At 43.4% G+C, this 20,369-nt stretch overlaps 1 protein-coding gene across 2 annotated transcripts in view; it reads right to left on the bottom strand.

Annotated features, from left to right (window-relative positions):
- FGF14 (fibroblast growth factor 14) overlaps positions 1-20,369 on the bottom strand; it is a 738,072-nt gene that overhangs the window by 167,297 nt on the left and 550,406 nt on the right. For both annotated transcript variants that reach the window (XM_075336711.1, XM_075336712.1), the window contains exon 3: positions 18,477-18,580. In XM_075336711.1, coding sequence (XP_075192826.1) covers positions 18,477-18,580 — 104 coding nt within the window. The remainder of the gene's footprint in view (positions 1-18,476; positions 18,581-20,369) is intronic.

Below are 20,369 nucleotides of genomic sequence, written 5' to 3' on the forward strand. Positions count from 1 at the left end.
TTACAGCCAGGACCTGTCACTAAAAATCGTAGATGGAGCTCCGTGATCACAAGTCACCAATTAGATGCTATGCCAGCAGAGGGTCTCCTGAAGACCTCCATGCTTGTCATAGCAGCGCTCCTTTGAAACCCTGCTTTTGGCCGGGCTTCAAAGGAGACAATATTTCTTACTATATGCAGCAATGCTATGGCACTGCTAAATATAGCATAAATGATCATATGATCACAGGTTAATAAGAACAGTAAAAAGTTAAAACAAAGTTTTAAAAAATATGAAAAAATGTAAATAACAAAAGTTCAAATCCCTCCCTTTTGCTCCATTAAAAATAAAGATAATAAAAAAAAGCTTAAAAAAGTGGTATCGGTGCATTCAGAAAAGTCTGATCTATCAAAATATAAAAATAATTACCGTATTTTCCGGCGTATAAGACGACTTTAAACCCCTGAAAATCTTCTCAAAATTCAGGCATCGTCTTATACGCCAGGTGTTGTTTTACAAAGTGGTGCATGATGCTGCATGAGCCCATTGTTTAGTAATGCCCTCCTACTGGTCCTCTTCTTACACACAATAAACATTATTCTCACCTGTGCTCCGTTCCCGCAGTGCCTTCAGCTTCTTCTCACAGACCGCAGGCCCGTAGACCCCTTCACGATAGCGTCTTATACACAGGGCCGCCGCTGCCGTAATGGCTTTACTGCAGTTGAATGCTTTGTGGTGCCGTAAAGCATTCAACTGCAGTAAAGCACTGACAGTAGCGGCGGTGGCCCTGTGTACAGGATGCGAACATGGAGGGGTCTATGGGCCTGCGGTCTACAAGAAGCACTCCTCCATGATCGCATCCCATACACGGGGCCACTGCTGTCAGCGCTTTACTGCAGTTGAATGCTTTATGGGACCGCATTCAACTGCAGTAAAGCCATGATGGCAGAAAGCAGCCCCGTGCATTGGACGCTATCACGGAGGGGTCTATGTGCCTTGTGGTCTACAACAAGGCACCACAGGAGTGGAGGAGAGGTGAGAATAATGTTTATTAGGTGTAAGCAACGGCATAATAGGGGACAAGAAGGGGACCGGTAGGAGGACAATACTAAACAATGGGCTCATTACTACAAGGGGGGACAAGGATGGGCACTTTACTAAACAATGGGCTCATTACTACAAGGGGGGACAAGGATAGGCACATTACTAAACAATGGGCTCATTACTACAAGGGGGGACAAGGATGGGCACATTACTAAACAATGGGCACATTACTGCAGGGGATATAACTAAACAATGGGCACATTACTCGGGTCAGCTTATACTCGATTATACAGTGCCTTGCGAAAGTATTCGGCCCCCTTGAATTTTTCAACCTTTTCCCACATTTCAGGCTTGAAACATAAAGATAAAAATTTCAATGTTATGGTGAAGAATCAACAACAAGTGGGACACAACTGAGAAGTTGAACAAAATTTATTGCTTATTTTAAACTTTTGTAAAAAAGAATAAACTGAAAATTGGGGCGTGCAATATTATTCAGCCCCTTTACTTCAGTGCAGCAAACTCACTACAGAAGTTCATTGAGGATCTCTGAATGATCCAATGTTGTTCTAAATGACTGATGATGATAAATATAATCCACCTGTGTGTAATCTAGTCTCCGTATAAATGCACCTGCTCTGTGATAGTCTCAGTGTTCTGTTTAAAGCGCAGAGAGCATCATGAAGACCAAGGAACACAACAGGCAGGTCCGTGATACTTTTGTGGAGAAGTTTAAAGCTGGATTTTGCTACAAAAAGATTTCCACAACTTTAAACATCCCAAGAAACACTGTGCAAGCGATCATATTGAAATGGAGGGAGTATCATACCACTGCAAATCTACCAAGACCCAATCGTCCCTCAAAGATTTCTTCTCAAACAAGGAGAAGACTGATCAGAGATGCAGCCAAGAGGCCCATGATCACTCTGGATGAACTGCAGAGATCTACATCTGAGGTGGGAGAGTCTGTCCATAGGACAACAATCAGTCGTATACTGCACAAATCTGGCCTTTATGGAAGAGTGGCAAGAAGAAAGCCATTTCTCAAAGATATCCATAAAAAGTGTAATTTAAAGTTTGCCACAAGTCACCTGAGAGACACACCAAACATGTAGAAGAAGGTGCTCTGGTCAGATGAAACAAAAATCAAACCTTTTGGGCACAATACCAAACGATATGTTTGGCGTAAAAGCAACACAGCTCATCACCCTGAACACACCATTCCCACTGTCAAACATGGTGGTGGCAGCATCATGGTTTGGGCTTGCTTTTCTTCAGCAGGGACAGGGAAGATGGTTAAAATTGATGGGAAGATGGATGGAGCCAAATACAGGACCATTCTTGAAGAAAACCTGTTGCAGTCTGTAAAAGACCTGAGACTGGGACGGAGATTTTTCTTTCAACAAGACAATGATCCAAAACATAAAGCAAAATCTACAATGGAATGGTTCACAAATAAACGTATTCAGGTGTTAGAATGGCCAAGTCAAAGCCCAGACCTGAATCCAATTGAGAATCTGTGCAAAGAGCTGAAAAATGCTGTTCACAAATGCTCTCCATCCAACCTCACTCAGCTCGAGCTGTTTGCAAAGGAAGAATGGGCAAGAATTTCAGTCTCTCGATGTACAAAACTGATGGACACATACCCCAAGCGATTTGAGCTGTAATCACAGCAAAAGGTGGCGCTACAAAGTATTAACTTAAAGGGGCCGAATAATATTGCACGCCCCAATTTTCAATTTATTTTTTATGAAAGTTTAAAATAAGCAATACATTTCGTTCAACTTCACAATTGTGTCCCACTTGTTGTTGAATCTTCACCATAACTTTGATACAAGTAAAATATATCTTTGTACCGTACCATAACTTTAAAATTTTCACCTTTATGTTTGAAGCCTGAAATGTGGGAAGAGGTTGAAAAATTCAAAAGGGCCGAATACTTTCGCAAGGCACTGTATCTGCATATCCCAAACTCTATATTTTAACTGGAAAAGTTGGGGGTCATCTTATATGCCCAGTCATCTTATATACCGGAAAATACGGTAACACGATCTGTAAACGCTGTAACAATCGATCAAAGCACCATATCTATCCTAAAATAGTATTAATATAAATATTGTCTCACCCTACAAAAAATAAGCCATCACACAGCTCCATCGACTGAAAAATGAAAATGGTATGGGTAGCGCGAAATAACCTTCAATTTTCTGTTTCAAACTTCTGACTCTTTTTTTTCACCACAAAAATAATAAAACACTGGTGATATTTAGTATCACCATATTTGTACTGATGAGGAGAGTGACTGCAAGATTTTTTTTTACCACAAAACGTACACTATACAAAAAAAATCCCCAGAAAACATCTCAGAATTATATTTTTACCAAAATGTCTCCTCTTTTGGAATTATTTTCCTGTTTTACAGTACACTAATATCACAAGGAGATTTCTACAGTCATCGATAACTGTCATGGCGGTGTCAGGATCTGAGAATTTCAGATTTTTGCACTCTGCTTTCTAACTTCTCTGATGTCTCTGATCAGAGCAGGGAGACTGAGGCGTCGACTCTCAGACTTGTAGTTCATAGGTAGGCTAGCAAGACTTAAGCGGGCTTTACATGCTGCAATCGTCGGCAATCGCTGCCCGTGCCGCACAACCTCGCTTAACCCCGTCACACGGAGTTACCTGCCCTGCGACGTCGCTCTGGCCGGCGAACCGCCTCCTTTCTAAGGAGGCGGTTCGTGCGGCGTCACAGCGACATCACACGGCCGGCGTCCAATAAAAGCGGAGGGGCGGAGATGAGTGGGACGTAACATCCCGCCCACCTGCTTCCTTCCGCATTGCCAGTGGAGACAGGTAAGGAGATGTTCGTTGCTCCTGCGGGGTCACACATAGCGATGTGTGGTGCCGCAGGAACGAGGAACAACATCGCTAATAAGCAGAAAATGATTTTTTGTTTCAGGACGACCTCTCCGCGGCAAACGATTTTGACCGCTTTTGCGATCATTTTAGGTCACTCATAAGTGTCACACACTGCGATATCGTTAATGACGCCGGATGTGCGTCACAAACACCGTGACCCCGACGATAATTCATTAACGATATCGTAGCGTGTAAAGCCCGCTTAAATCTATGCTTACTACGCTTACTCATGCCCCTTCCTTCCCTGGGTGGGGGGGAACAAATTACCTCTGGTCAGTTGTCATGTAGTGACTATAGGAAGTTTGATACATGGCGCAACACACAACAAAAAAAAGGGGACACCTGCTCTCACCTGCAACTGTAACCGGCACTCCTAGCCAGTCCTTATACAGGCTCCACACCTGTTGCCAAACAGGATACCTGAGACCCTGGCAGACCCTGTAAAAACCCTGGCTAGTGAACTTGCAGATGAGGAACACTAGCCCTACCGCTGCAATAATACAACACCAAGGAAAAGAAAGACAGACATGAGATAACAACAATAGACAATGTCCAAGTCATGGCTGCAGTTCGAACCATGACTGCAGTCTGCACAGGAACTTGTGATAATGACTCCACCAGCTCCCTCCACCTCTAGGCAAAGTATCCAAATGGAATCACAATAACCGGCACCCTACACTGGGAGATGAGGGTATATATAGAGACTGGGAGTGGATCCAAACCAGAAGCATCTGAGGAGAGGTGATGAAAATGCTGCTTGAAAGGGTAAACTTACATTAACCCTTTCACGAAAAGAAACTACATTTAATAAAGAGTCTTACATGGCAAATGTAAGACTCTAGCCCAGAACCTGTCACTAGTCTCATACAGCTATGACATCAGAATAGCTAGGCATTGGACTCCCGCATCCCCACCATTAGGAGTAACCCTGAGGTTAGGGATAGCCGAGGGTCCGCTAGCATGAGGGACAGAGACCCCTATCCCTTGCTATCCTACAGTTACATTGTGACAAGTATTTGGTAGAATGAATGGTCTTATTTCAAAGTACCTCTTGTCCCACTAAAAAAAGCCCTCATATGTCTATATGGACAGAAAAATAAATAAGGTATGGCTCTGGGAACAAGAGCGATAATTTGCCTGGGTGCAAACATTAAAGCATTTGCAAAAAAAACATTTAAGAATTTTTTTAAGCCTGCTTTACACGTTGCAATTAGTTGTACAATCGCATTTGCGATGTGACACGCCCAGGTTGCATACGGGATCTTAAGAGATTGCACGTAGGTCGTTCATTTGCTGTCACACGTGCGTTAGTAGTCTATGTGAAATTGATCAATTTTGTGTGCGATACTTTAGATCATGTGTTCTGTGACGTATGCATTGGGCACCCTTTTTTTTTCTTATTTATTGACTTGCCAAGCGTGTGTAATGTGTAGGGATGCGTTTTTACTATGTCATCTTCCATTCAGCTCTGCTACATGGCAGCTAACAGCAGACACAGACAGCCATGTAGCAGAGCTGAATGGCAGATGACAGCAGACACAGACAGAGCCGCACTGTCAGAATGAACTCGGGTTAACTTCACCCGACTTCATTTGTCATGCTGCGGCTCTGTCTGGGTCGCGTCCTGATTAGCGGTCACCCATGAAGGAGTCACCGGTGACCGCTAATCCCCTGAGTAACTGAATTGAGCAGCCCTCTCTCATATACTCACTGATCCCCGATCCCCGGCGCGGCGCTGCACGGCGTTCACACTGCTCCGGCGGCTTTTACTATTTTGAAAAAGCCGGCCGCCCATTAAACAATCTCGTATTCCCTGCTTTCCCCGCCCACCGGCGCCTATGATTGGTTGCAGTGAGACATGCCCCCACGCTGCGTGACAGGTGTCTCACTGCACCCAATCACAGCAGCCGGTGGGCGGGTCTATACTGTGCAGTGAAATAAATAATTAAATAATTTTAAAAAACGGCGTGCGGCCCCCCCAATTTTAAAACCAGCCAGATAAAGCCAAATGGCTGAAGGCTGGTATTCTCAGGATGGGGAGCTCCACGTTATGGGGAGCCCCCCAGCCTAACAATATCAGCCAACAGCCGCCCAGAATTGCCGCATACATTAGATGCGACAGTTCTGGGACTGTACCCGGCTCGTCCCGATTTGCCCTGGTGCGTTGGCAAATCGGGGTAATAAGGAGTTATTGTCAGCCCATAGCTGCCACTAAATCCTAGATTAATCATGTCAGGCGTGTCCCCGAGAAACCTTCCATGATTAATCTGTAAGTGACAGTAAATAAACACACACACACCCGAAAAAATCCATTATTAGAAATAAAAAACACAAACATATACCCTGGTTCACCACTTCAATAAGCCCGAAAAAGCCCTCCATGTCCGGCGTAATCCACGGACCTCCAGCGTCGCTTCCAGCTCTGCTGCATGGAGGTGACAGCCGCTCCTGTCAGCTCCACACAGCAACTGTGGTGAGTAGCGCGATCAGCTGAGCTGTCACTGAGGTTACCCGCGGCCACCGCTGTATCCAGTGACAGCGGGTAACCTCAGTGACAGCTCAGCTGATTGCACGGCTGTCTTCAGTTGCTGCATGGAGGTGATCGGAGCGGCGGTGTCCTCAGCAGCTCCTGTCACCTCCATGCAGCAGAGCTGGAAGCGACGCTGGAGGTCCGTGGATTACGCCGGACATGGAGGGCTTTTTCGGGCTTATTAAAGTGGTGAACCAGGGTATATGTTTGTGTTTTTTATTTCTAATAAAGGATTTTTTCGGGTGTGTGTGTTTATTTACTGTCAGTTACAGATTAATCATGGAAGGTTTCTCGGGGAGACGCCTGACATGATTAATCTAGGATTTAGTGGCAGCTATGGGCTGCCAATAACTCCTTATTACCCCGATTTTACAACGCACCAGGGCAAATTGGGAAGAGCCGGGTACAGTCCCAGAACTGTCGCATCTAATGTATGCGGCAATTCTGGGCGGCTGTTGGCTGATATTGTTAGGCTGGGGGGCTCCCCATAATGTGGAGCTCCCCATCCTAAGAATACCAGCCTTCAGCCATATGGCTTTATCTGGCTGGTTTTAAAATTGGGGGGGACCACACGCCGTTTTTTTAATTATTTAATTATTTATTTCACTGCACAGTATAGACACGCCCACCGGCTGCTGTGATTGGGTGCAGTGAGACACCTGTCACTCAGCGTGGGGGCATGTCTCACTGCAACCAATCATAGGCGCCGGTGGGCGGGGAAAGCAGGGAATACGAGATTGTTTAATGGGTGGCCGGCTTTTTCAAAATAGTAAAAGCCGCCAGAGCAGTGTGAATGCCGTGCAGTGCCGTGCCGGGGATCGGAGATCAGTGAGTATGAGATTGGGGGTAAATGGGATAGACTGACATGGACAGAGAGAGAGGGACAGAGATAGTGACCGACTTACAGAGATTAGTGAATGACAGACATTGTGAGGCGCTTCAGAACGCAGCTTTTCAGCTGCGCTCTGAAGCGGACCTTTTTTAAGCTGCGGTGCAGAGCGCACACCTGCGCACATAGCCTCAGACATCAAAATCGTATGAGGGATGTCACACGTTTCAATTGACTAGGTTCGTGCAACAAAACGTTTAATTCTAGACAAAGATGCGATGTGTATGCGATCAACGGTTTTGCGTTCAATCCTGATCGCATGTAGATGTCACACGCAGATACCTCACAAACGATGCCGGATGTGCGTCACTTACAACTTGACCCCAATGACGGATTGTGAGATATATTGAAGCGTGTAAAGCGGGCTTTAGAATCTGTCTATTCTCTATTTAACTAGCAAAAAACTCTAAAATTTATTCCAAAATGCCCTTGAAAATGTATTGTGTTCATCAAATAAGTTCTCTGGTCTATTTAGTATTAATTACATGTATTAGTCACACCCCTAAGCCTCTAATGGGCTGAAAATTCTAAGTATTTCTCGGTGGACATTCTCCAGTCTTCACTATTTGTAAGCCTGCTAGATAGTCATGAGCATTTTAACCAGTTTAGAAAATATTTTATGTTCATGTGTGGCTGTTTCTTACTAATACTAACATCTGTTGTGTCATTGTCACTTGCATTATGTGGCACTGTACAGACATCACTGATGATTTGCTGCAGTACACATACCTAATCAAACAATATATTTGCTAGAAAAAGTACAGAAGATGCATGACCTAGGTGGCCATTTTCTGCATGCAGTCGCATGTGCTGCACCACGACATTAGTATTTCCTTATGCAAATGAGAATAGCGCTGATCCTTCTATAGTGTGACAACCTTTGAGATATTTGTAGACCGCTATTAAGTCACCTCTCAGTCTTCTTTTTTGCAAGCTAAACATTCCCAAATCCTGTAACCGTTCCTCATAGGATATGATTTGCAGACCGGTCACCATTCTTGTTTTTTTTTTTTTCATGATGACCCCAAAAAACGCACCTGTGGCAAAAAACGCATTAAAAAAATATGCGTTTTTGACACATTTTTACCCCATTTTGCCCAATGTGTTTCTTCAGTCAAATCTATTGACTGGAAAGGTTCAAAAATGCTGGAAAAACGCTAAATGAACTGTCATGATGCATCTTGAGGTGGCACGGTGGCTCAGTGGTTAGCACTATAGTCTTGCAGCGCTGGGGTCCTGGGTTCAAGTCCCACCAAGGACACTATCTGCAAGGAGTTTGTATGTTCTCCCCATTTTTGTGTGGGTTTCCTCCCACACTCCAAAGACAGATAGTGACTCTGGATTGTGAGCCCCCAATGGGGACAATGTTGCCAATGTATGTAAAGCGCTGTGGAATTAGTAGTGCTATATAAATGAATAAATATTATTATTATCTTCAAAATTGCAGCCAAGATGCAGCCATAAAAGATGCACCGTGTAGACAGCAAAATAGAAATCTCATAGACTTTGCTGGGAGACGATGCATTGCATTTAAGTGCATCTTTGTGACCTCAAAAATGCAGTAAGAAATGCATTATGTGAACATAGCCTTAGACATTATGATATTAAAGCAAAGGATGATATCCCCTTTACTTACTTCACATTTTCCTTTTTTTTAATAGAAATCCTTTTATTGCGCTCAGCTGAATAGGGGTTTGGCTCTTTACATCATGTTTGCCGAAAGTCTATATCTCGATGTATGAAAAAATATGGCAGGGATATGCAAAGTGTCCTTTTAACATACATATGAACGGCTTACATCTGTAAATATACCACGTGAATGCTTAATGTTTGTTTTGAACCCTGATGTGTTAACACAGTAGAATTTATACAGTTTATAATGCTGTAACATATAACATGGAACGCCAGATACAGCAATCAATGAGAGCCCATTAACAAAGCACATTTCCGTATTTGCTCTGTAGCAAAGTGACAATACAAGTTTGCTTTTCATTTGACTTTGTGAGGTGTATTTGAAAGCGGCCTGAATAATAATGATTCCCATCATCTCCCTCTGAACACTGTTATCTGCAGCCCTGTATCCTTCCCTGTGGCTGGAAGTTGTTCTTCCTAGACAAGTCAATTATGAGGGCTTATAGAAAACGCAGCAATCAGCACTGTGACGCATTCGAAATGTCAAGAGAGACCCCCTCAGTGCCAAAGCTTTTCCCCACTGAGAATTACTGGAGAGTGCAGATATCACAAACTCCTATCCAGATAACAGGCAGTGACATTTCCACTAATTCCTGAAATAACATAATAGAGGGCAATCTTGGCATCAAGAAAAATATCAATTTTAGTTGGTTGTATAATTAAAGAGCAAATCGAGGCAGGAGTTACGTTTGTAGCTTAGTGTCGGCCATTTGTCTGTATCAGGAAGTGCGGTAATTGTATTTGGCATCAAACCATGTGAAAGAATTTTCCACTTAATAAATTGTTTCCTATCATGTTCTTTGGTGAAGGAGAATATATAGCAATAGCAGATGTATGTATAAAGTAGCACACCCAATTATATTGTTCTGTTATCTTAATTGAACAAGGTAAGAAATGTAACAAAAACACACATAAGTGTAGAAAAAGGCAAAAAATGTCTCTCCCTTTATATGTAATGGATATTTTCCTTATTTGCTACATACTGTAGGTAGCATCTATAAGGATATCTCAAATCTGACAAACCCCTCATACACAATAGGTGGTGGGGTGAAAAGAAAAGTCTATTTCGATATGTGCTGCTATTTTGTGACTGTGCGGTGGCCCATCTGAATCTCTACCGGGTGCCGGCATCGTGCTGAGCCGCCCGCCAGCAGTACAACCACCAATGGCTGCTGCCCGCCCACCCTCCCGCCTCCAAGCTCCTCTCTCTGGCTGTAAAGCTACATCAGCCAGAGAGGTGTGCAGCGCACATGCAAGGGCAGTCAGAGAGAGGAGCAACAGAGCATTAGGAGCTTCTAGGACAGTCTGACACTCAGCCTGGCTAGAAATGATTAATTTAAAAGCGCACACACCATGGGCAGCCACCGCCAGAGCCCGGGCTCCCTCAGCTCACAGGCCCAATAGCAGTGGCATGGCCTGCCTCTATTGGTGGTATGCCACTGATTGGATGCTAACTTTTGTCATATGGATCTAAGTGTAAAGGCCCTATTACACGCTACGATTTATCTGACGATCTCAGTAGCGATGTGACACACCCAGATAATAGTTACGATTTGCCGAGATCGCACATAGGTCGTTTAGTAGCGGTCACACGTACACATCTCACAAACGACGCAACATCGTTCAGCGATATATTGTTTGACCAAGGCGGTCATGTGGATGTTGTTCGTCGTTGGCAGGGTGTCAAACGTAGCAATATGTCTGCTGCGTTCCAAACGACGAACAATATTTTGAAACTGAACGACGTGTCAACGATCAACGATTTTCAACCTATTTGCGATTGTTCGGAGTCGCACGTAGGTGTAACACGCAACGACGCCGCTAAAGATGACGGAAGTGCGTCACGGAAACCATGACCCCGACGACATATCGTCAGATAAATCGTAGCGTGTAACGGGGCCTTTACTCTATGGTTTGACCCTAGTAATAGCTTCAATAGTAGGAAAACATCACTGTGGTCACAAGCTTGCACTAACTGGAGAGCCATATGGGATTCCTGAACCGCCAATTGGTAAGTACTGGATGGTACCCTTGTAATTAAGGAGGTTTTCCAAGACTATAATAATTTATGCCCTATCCTTAATATCAGGTCCAGGAAAATTCCTTCACTCATTTATTTTTCAAAAAACTGATTCCATGTTTTTAGTAAGACGGTGATAACTATATAAAAGTCTGATATGGCAAAGAGTATGGCATGATCACTCTCAAGAGGCTCTGTTCTAAAGGTCCATTTGCTCTGCACAATTATCAAGAACGAGCATTCCTATAAATGCTTGTTTCTCAATAGTAAATATAGCTGTGATTACCCAACAAACAAGTAAATTGTATAAATGCTCGTTTGTTGGGGGAAGTGATTTTTGGTTTGCAGAAAAGATCATCGTTCTTGACATCACTGCAGAGATCCTAAGGGAAAAAAGTTCTGCACACACAACTTTTTGTCCGTTGTTAAATAACTGATGTCTGCCAGATCCATTTTTTTAACATTGGTGTCTATGGAGAACGGATCCATTGATGGATTGCTATTCAGTCATCCGTTATTCTTACATTTGTAACAGATCTGTTTTTTTCTTACAAATGGAAGATAAGTAATCCATAGATTCCAATGTTAAAAAAATGTATCCAGCAGAAATCATTTTGCCAGTGAATCTCTAAAAGATCTGTTCTAATTGATGGTTACAGGGCATGTGAGCTCAGCTTATACATAACTCGCATTGGCGAGAACAATGGCAGCCTATGTGCACGGAACAAATTATCTCAGATCTATCAGATCGCATCTTAATCATGGTCTGCCTCTGTAAAGAAGCAAATAGATGCTACTGATCAGTAAATGTTTACAATTGGTGCTTGCTTAATGCCGTATACCTATGTAAAGGCCCCGTCACACTAAGCAACATCGCTAGCAACATCGCTGCTAACGAACAACTTTTGTGACGTTGCTAGCGATGTTGCTGTGTGTGACATCCAGCAACAACCTGGCCCCTGCTGTGAGGTCGTTGGTTGTTGCTGAATGTCCTGGACCATTTTTTAGTTGTTGCTGTCCTGCTGTGAAGCACAGATCGCTGTGTGTGACAGCGAGACAGCAACAACTAAATGTGCAGGCAGCAGGAGCCGGCTTCTGCGGAGGCTGGTAACCACAGTAAACATCGGGTAACCAAGAAGCCCTGTCCTTGGTTACCCGATATTTACCTTTGATACCAGCCTCCTCCACTCTCACTGTCAGTGCCGGCTCCTGCTCTGTGCACATGTAGCTGCAGGACACATCGGGTTAATTAACCCGATGTGTGCTGTAACTAGGAGAGCAGGGAGCCAGCGCTCAGTGTGCGCTGCTCCCTGCTCTCTGCACGTGTGGCTGGACACTGGTTGCTGGTGAGCTCACCAGCAACTCGTGTAGCCACGCTCCAGCGATCCCTGCCAGGTCAGGTTGCTGGTGGGATCGCTGGAGCGTCGCAGTGTGACAGCTCACCAGCAACCTCCTAGCAACTTACCAGCGATCCCTATCGTTGTTGGGATCGCTGGTAAGTTGCTTAGTGTGACTGGACCTTTATGTAACGAACCTTTAGGGGTACTTCTCATATAGCGAGATCGCTGCTGAGTCACAGGTTTTGTGACGTACTAGTGACCTCATCAGCGACCTGGCCCCTGCTGTGAAATCGCTGATTGTTACACACTGTTCTGGTTCATTTTTTGCTCTTTGGTCTCCCGCTGTGCAGCACACATTGGCGTGTTTGACGGTGGGAGACCAACGAACACCGACTCTGTGTAAGCAGCGTATGCTGGTAACCAGGGTAAATATCGGGTAACTAAGCAAAGTGCTTTGCTTGCTTACCCGATATTTACCCTGGTTACCAGCGTAAACCGCTAAGCATTGGCTCCCTGCACACGTAACCAGGGTAAATATCAGGTAACTAAGCAAAGTGCTTTGCTTAGTAACCCGGGTGTGCCTTGGTTACCAAGTGCAGAGTCGCTGGTGGATGGCCGCTGGTGAGATCCGCCTGATTGACAGCTCACCAGCGACCCTGTAGCGACGTACCAGCGATCCTGACCAGGTGAAATCATGGTCGGAATCGCTGGTACGTCGATTAGTGAGACGGTACCCTTACTCTAATCAACGCCCAATGCCAATATGTCAATCAAGGTTTGATATGAAGACAATAGTCATTTCTGATCTCCTCTGAGTACTATTTGTCTATACTCATTTTATTTTTAGTAGATATCAGTAGCATACACTTTTTAATATTTCTGAAGGATCCTTCCAGCGAACATGTTATAGGAAACTTTTCCCAGAACAAAACATTTGTTTTTTGTTCCCCAGGACACTTACCTGTCTATGTGCGACACAATATTGCTTTCTTGAGACATCAACCATAATTCATCCACAACACCTTGTTTAAAAGTCTCAGAGAGACACTATATTGCACATTTTCATTTTTCTGTTGACACTGATCATCAGTTACCCTGAACTTATCTTGTGAGCGCTTGTCATATATATCGAGGACACACTTTTATTGGGGCCTCTAAAAAAGTTACATGATCAATTGTAACTGGTTGTTCTCCACTAAACTAACATCATAAATCCAAGATGTAAAGCAGAATGCAATGTCCAGTGTCATCACCTAATGTGCTGTGAGCCATAGAACCAGAAAGGCAAAAGGAAAGCAATTCATCGTTTTTATCATGTATATATGACTGCCATGTAACATAGAGCGCTAGATGTGAGATGATAACATTAGTGACTCTATATTCCTGCAATGCAGACTAGTTTACTGCCTGCCCACATTAATTACCAAAGTGGTATGTAAATAGCTGTCCAAATAAAGGACTTTCTAGACAAGCTGATTTCTACCCACAAACGAGCACCAATCGACTATATGCAAGGCGCTCATTCACATGGGACAATATAAATGTATGGGAACAGAACGGATAGAACAATCTGTAATACTATTGTTCTGTCCCTTTGTAGCACGTAACAATTATTTTTTTTCAACCCAAATGATCCAATCATTTTTCTCACCGGTTAGCTAATCATCATGTTTACAATGTTGCCAATTTTCAGGAACAAGCATTCTTATGAATGCTCATTTCACTATTATCAGCCTGTGTAAATGTTTCTTAAAAAGAATCTGTCAGCAGGTTTTTGCCACCTAATCTGAGAGCAGCAGAAACAGAGAGACCCTGATTCCAGTGATGTGTGACTTACTGGGCTGCTTAGTGTAGTTTTGATAAATTCACTGATTAATCAGCAGGCGATCATCAGTAGAGGACTACTTGGCCTGCTGCCAGGTAGTCCAGCATATTCATGAGCCCTATATAACCCCACCCACACCACTGATTGGTACCTTTCTGCCCATATACAGTATACACAGAAATCTGCCAATCAGTGGTGTGGGCAGGGTTATACAACTCTACATTCAAATAATTGCTAGGTCTGCAGCATATAAAAAGGTGATTTTATCAAAGTGACAGCAAGCAGCTCAATAAAGCGGGCTTTACACGCTACGACATCGCTAATGCAAAGTTGTTGGGGTCACGGAATTTGTGACGCACATCCGGCCGCATTAGCGATGCCGTTGCGTGTGACACCTATGAGCGATTTTGCATCGTCGCAAAAACGTGCAAAATCGCTCATCGGTGACATGGGGGTCCATTCTCGAATATCGTTGGAGCTGCAGGTACGAAGTAGTTTGTCGCTCCTGCGGCAGCACACATCGCTCCGTGTGACGCCACAGGAACGAGGAACCTTACCTGCGGCCACCGGCCCCAATGCGGAAGGAAGGAGGTGGGCGAGATGTTACGTTCAGCTCATCTCCGCCCCTCTGCTTCTATTGGGCGGCCACTCAGTGACGTCGCTGTGACGCCGCACGGACTGCCTCCTTAGAAAGGAGGCGGTTTGCCGGTCACAGCGACGTCGCAGGGAAGGCAAGTATGTGTGACGGGTCCGGCCAATGCTGTGCGACACGGGCAGCGATTTGCCCATGTCGCACAACCGATGGGGGCGGGAACGCACGCTAGTGATATCGGTACCGATATCGCAGCGTGTAAAGCGGCCTTAAGTGACAAATCGCTGTAATCAGGGTCTTTGTCTCTACGTTATGATGCTCTCAGGTGGGGTAGCAACATTTTTGGGACAGATTCCCTTTACATGTTCTTTATGACACTGAAAGACAATGATTTCCAAGCTGAGACTTTCCAACAAAGCTACAACATGCCCTAACAGGCTGTGAGTTATAGCAGTGTAATAGCTGGAGAGCTCTGGAGTCGGTCACTGCTTACAGCAATGCAACTCAAGCTTTGAGTCGAGCCTCCCTGATAAGGCAGGGGATGCCTACTGTATGGCCAATGTTGGAATAGCATTAACAGAAGTGCTTGTATACTGCCCTTCACCATGCTTTCTATAGTTACACCAATGTCTGTCCTTTTTGTGCAGTTTTTCAAATTTTGACTGGCATTATAACCAATGGTGAGTCTCCACCTCAGCCAAAACGTAAGAATCTTTAACACTCGATTAACTTAGCTCTCCAAACCAGTTTGCATGCATTGGATCCTTCATATAATTGTGCTTCGAATGTATTATTTTATACAAAATGCATTAAAAGTCATGTCATTGCTGAAGGTATGGCCTCGTAAACCCTGAGATGACCAGCACCTCCTAAATATCAAGTAAAACGTTCCATCCTGATTCCCAACTTGAAATGTATGCCTTATATATTGACCCACAATATTGTGCCTGGCCTCATTTCAAAGTAAAAATTCTGGACTTCAATATGATAGTGATTTCCAGCCATTACATGTCTTCCATAAACTGCTGTTCTTGGAATCTAAGGCCCTGTGCACACGTTGAGTATTTGGTGAGTTTTTTACCTCAGTATTTGTAAGCAAAAACCAGGAGTGAGTAATATATACAGAAGTGGTGCCCGTGTTTCTATTACACTTTTCCTTTAATTGTTCCACTCCTGAATTTGGCTACAAATACTGAGGTAAAATACTCACCAAATACTCAACGTGTGCATGTGGCCTAAATCCCATCCACTTTGCTGGAGCTGTAAGGCCACGTGCACACATTGAGTATTTGGTAAGAATTTTACCTCAGTATTTGTAGCCAAATTCAGGAGTGGACCAATTAGAGGAAAGTATAATAGAAACACGAGTACCACTCCTGTATTTTTTACTTACTGTTTGTAGCTAAAATCAGGAGTGGGTGATAATACAGCAGTGGTGCTCATGTTTCTATTATATGTTTCCTCTGATTGTTCCCCTCTTTGCTTTGGCTTAAAAATACTGACTTACAAACCTCACTAAATACTCAACTTGTGCCCGTGGCCTAACGTAACCTGTTAAGAAAATGAATTACTGATTTATGTTTGTTTCATAACATCTACATGATTGTCCATACGATAATTTTAGCTTTGCCAGAGGGGAACATAACACTAGGGCATGAGATATTTCACCAGTTAATCAAGTTGTCCCCTTTGAGAGAATCTTAATTCCCGTATGCAGTCTTTGATGGAAAAACAAGCCGCGCTTTGATCATCATTGCCAGGTCCAGTGCTAAGTCTCTGGCACTACCGTTGTCGTCTGGTATTTTCTGCAGTGGTGACGTCACATCAACATTGCAGCAGTCAATCAGTGAGCTCAGCGGCTGTGAGGAGAGAGGGCCGGGGTCCCGTCTACACAAGTGGAGCTGCTCAGCTCACTGATCGACTATTGACATGATACCAGTGCCAAAGCCAATACCGTACACTGGGAGCAGCGCCAGAGAATCAGCGTTGGACCCATGAATGGAGAGTAAAAGTAATTTGCTATTTTATAATAAACTGCAGCTGGGGATGAAGATTTTCTAAATGGAGACTACTCCTTTAAGCATAACAGCTTCTCCTATTCAGGAAAATAACTATTGTAGGTTGAAGTAAAACACTATTTTTAATTAGCATCACTGACTAATAATAAACTACTCAACTCCTCCATGTTGCAAAACTCTCTCTTTATATTTGCACTGACGAGGGGCAAGCACCCCGAAACACCGTGTCTGCAAATTGGGATTCTGATCTGGCATAAATCCTAAGGGGTACTTTGCACGCTGCGACATCGCTACTGGGATATCGTCGGGGTCAAATCGAAAGTGACGCACATCCGGCGCCAGTAATGACGTCGCAACGTGTAAAGTCTAGATGCGCCGATAAACGATCGCAAAAGCGTTGTAAATCGGTGATCTGTGTAGCATCGGACATTTTCGTAATGTCACACCAATAGGAGATACGATGGCTTCACACACAGCGATGTGTGCTGTCGCAGGAACGAGGAACATCTCCTTACCTGCCTCCACCGGCTATGCGGAAGAAAGGAGGTGGGCGGGATGTTTAGGTCCCGCTCATCTCCGCCCCTCCGCTTCTATTGGCCGCCTGCCATGTGACGTCGCTGTGACGCCGCACGACCCGCCCCCTTAGGAAGGAGGCAGGTCACAGGCCAGAGCGACGTCGCAGGGCAGGTAAATGCGTGTGAAGCTGTTGTAGCGATAATGTTTGCTACGGCAGCTATCACAAGATATCATATGTGAGACGGGGGCAGGTACTATCGCGCTCGGCATCGCAAGCATCGGCTAGCAATGTCGCAGCGTGCAAAGTACCCCTAAGTCATATGCAAAGGATTGTTAAAAATCCACTTTTGACTTTTAGGATCGCTACTTCCAATAGGTGGTGCTGCGCTAGAGTTTGTCTCCTTTCCTGGAGAGACAATTTGAATGTTCCATCCATGCAATGAGACATAATTTTTTATAACTCTTGTATGGCGACATAGATCTACACAATACTTCTGTAATTTCTTGGGGTCAAGAGTCATCATTTGTTTCCTTTTAAATATATATAACTTGTCCTTTATCAACTTGGACCCATAATCTTCGATGAATTGTTGCAATTTCAAATATGCTTATTTGTTGGCTATTTTAAGCTTTATAATGTTTCACGTTAATCTTAAAAAAGACATGTTTTGTACTCCACTAGGGTACTAAAGTAAAATTAAGCAAAAAATTTAGAAAAACTAAGAAAATTCACAAATGATTAATTAGATATCTGGGAGCAGTAAAAAATGCAATTGAATCACTTAATCTCTTAATCACTTTGGGGTCTGACTGCGGGGCCTTCCCCACATCCTGAGAGTGGGGCTCTGAAGATCCCAGTCTGAATGGAGCCGAGGTCCAGCTTGCGCACCTCCACTACATTCACACTCAATGGGAGTGCCGGAGATAGCCAGGCCCCATTCTTGGGATTGGGGGGTCCCATTGGTGGGGCAGTCAGAGATCAGGAAGCAATGAAGAATCGGCCCCATAGTTTTACCTTCTTATTTGAGGCTGATAAAATATAAGGAAAGAAATCTTGCACTTTGTTCATACCGCCTATTATAATAAAGATATAACTAAAGCAAAGTACTCACGGATGTGTACAGGTAACCCTCTCCGTTCATTGCAATATATAACCCCGTTTTTACACCTTGGATTGCAACAACACGAAGACCCACTGGTATGAGGTTGAATAATGCTGTAAAGAAGAGATATATGTTAAAAATAATCTACTGCATTAATGTAAGGACATATATTCACAATATAACAGTATAGCAATCTTCAATAGGGCATTCCAGTGCATTGACAAATCGAATGTATATAGAGAATATGTATTCTCCCATATTATTTTGGTGTCGGGGCAAATCCATGTCTGATGTTAGCAGGGAATAGACACCATGGGAAATGGGAAATAAGGCAGTCTCTTCTAAACGCTTTTAATGGGAAATGTGTCTGAAATGGCAAAATGTATCAGCCATCACTCCAAGGAAATCCCTGATATCAGATAAAAAAAAAGCGTAGAGCCAAAATGTAAAAGATTTGTAGAAGAACATTGAGGACACAGAACAGAATCATATTGCAATGAGCTGCTGACATTTTAGTTTGTGGGGCGCTAAAAGGTGACAATGATGAAAGGTGAGGGGCTAAGGAATTGCTTAAGAATGGGAAGAATCCCTGTAACATGGGGGATTTCCAGCAGAATCCATTATTAACACTATGCAATGATTCTTACACATACTGCAGAAATGACGTGTCCTCTGTGTAGGAATGTTTATGGATCCGTAAACACATTGAAGCTATGGTGGGGCTTGTGTAGGCAATGTCTTACCTTTTCATTTTAGCCTAGAGACATGAACTTTAAACTGATGGTCAAAATAGAAGAGCAGATTAGGTTTCTGTCCGGCATTGTGTGTGGTGCGCACTAATGAAAGCGAAGTATGAACATGTTTATACAGACGGTATAGACGGCACAATATCCTGCATTCCTGAAATAAATCTCAGCACACAGACGACATAATCTTATTTCACTGAGCAGATTATGATGTATATTTAAAAATGGGGCTATAGCCAGGAAAAGAGATCATATATTACATTGTATTGTGAATGAAAATCATGCCTGCCAGTGTATTATGTATAGAAAACAGGCGACAATGCAGTGATATTCTATGCACAATGACTGCTATATCGCCATCACTCTCAAAAATTGGTTACATTTCTGGAAATATGTCTAAGACCAGATTTACAGAGGAATCTCTGCATTTATGTAACTGCATTCACCATAGTGATAATGAATGGGAATTTATGGAATCCCTGCGTTGCTCTTTGTCCTTGCTTGAATTACCAAATTACCAATGAGTTTAGAGCATTTTTATTCATCTTTTGCACACATTTTTTGGCCTTTTTGCTTGTAAAAAAAAGACACACACACATATACATACACATATATATACAGTATATATATATATATATATATATATATATATGTATAATATATTATTCTTTTCTATATATATATATATATATATATAAAAAAGAATAATACATTTATGTATGTATATATATATATATATATATATATATAAATATTCACACAGAGGGGCAATAGAATCCAGTTCCAGCATGTTAGCCACCTGGGTCTTAGCTCACCCGATAACCATGGTCCTGCACAGATATGGATAGGAGTATAGCCAATAAGGGCTCATACACACGTTGCGTAATTACATGCATTTACGCTGCGTCTTGCACTGCAGCGTAAATGCATGCGTCCTGCGTCCCCTGCACAATTTATGTAGATTGAGCATGATACATGTGCACATTGCTTTTTTGAACGCAGTGATTTGGATGCCAAAATTTTGACCCAATGCGTACAAAAAAGCAACATGTCAATTAATTTGTGCACTTTGTTCCCACTCTGTCTATGGTGGAGGCAGCATCCATAGCGCATGAATTCGGCATTTATTCTGCTGAAACACTGCAGCCATTATGCA

Source organism: Anomaloglossus baeobatrachus, chromosome 2 (genome assembly GCF_048569485.1).
Source record: "Anomaloglossus baeobatrachus isolate aAnoBae1 chromosome 2, aAnoBae1.hap1, whole genome shotgun sequence".
NCBI classification, from domain to species: domain Eukaryota; kingdom Metazoa; phylum Chordata; class Amphibia; order Anura; family Aromobatidae; genus Anomaloglossus; species Anomaloglossus baeobatrachus.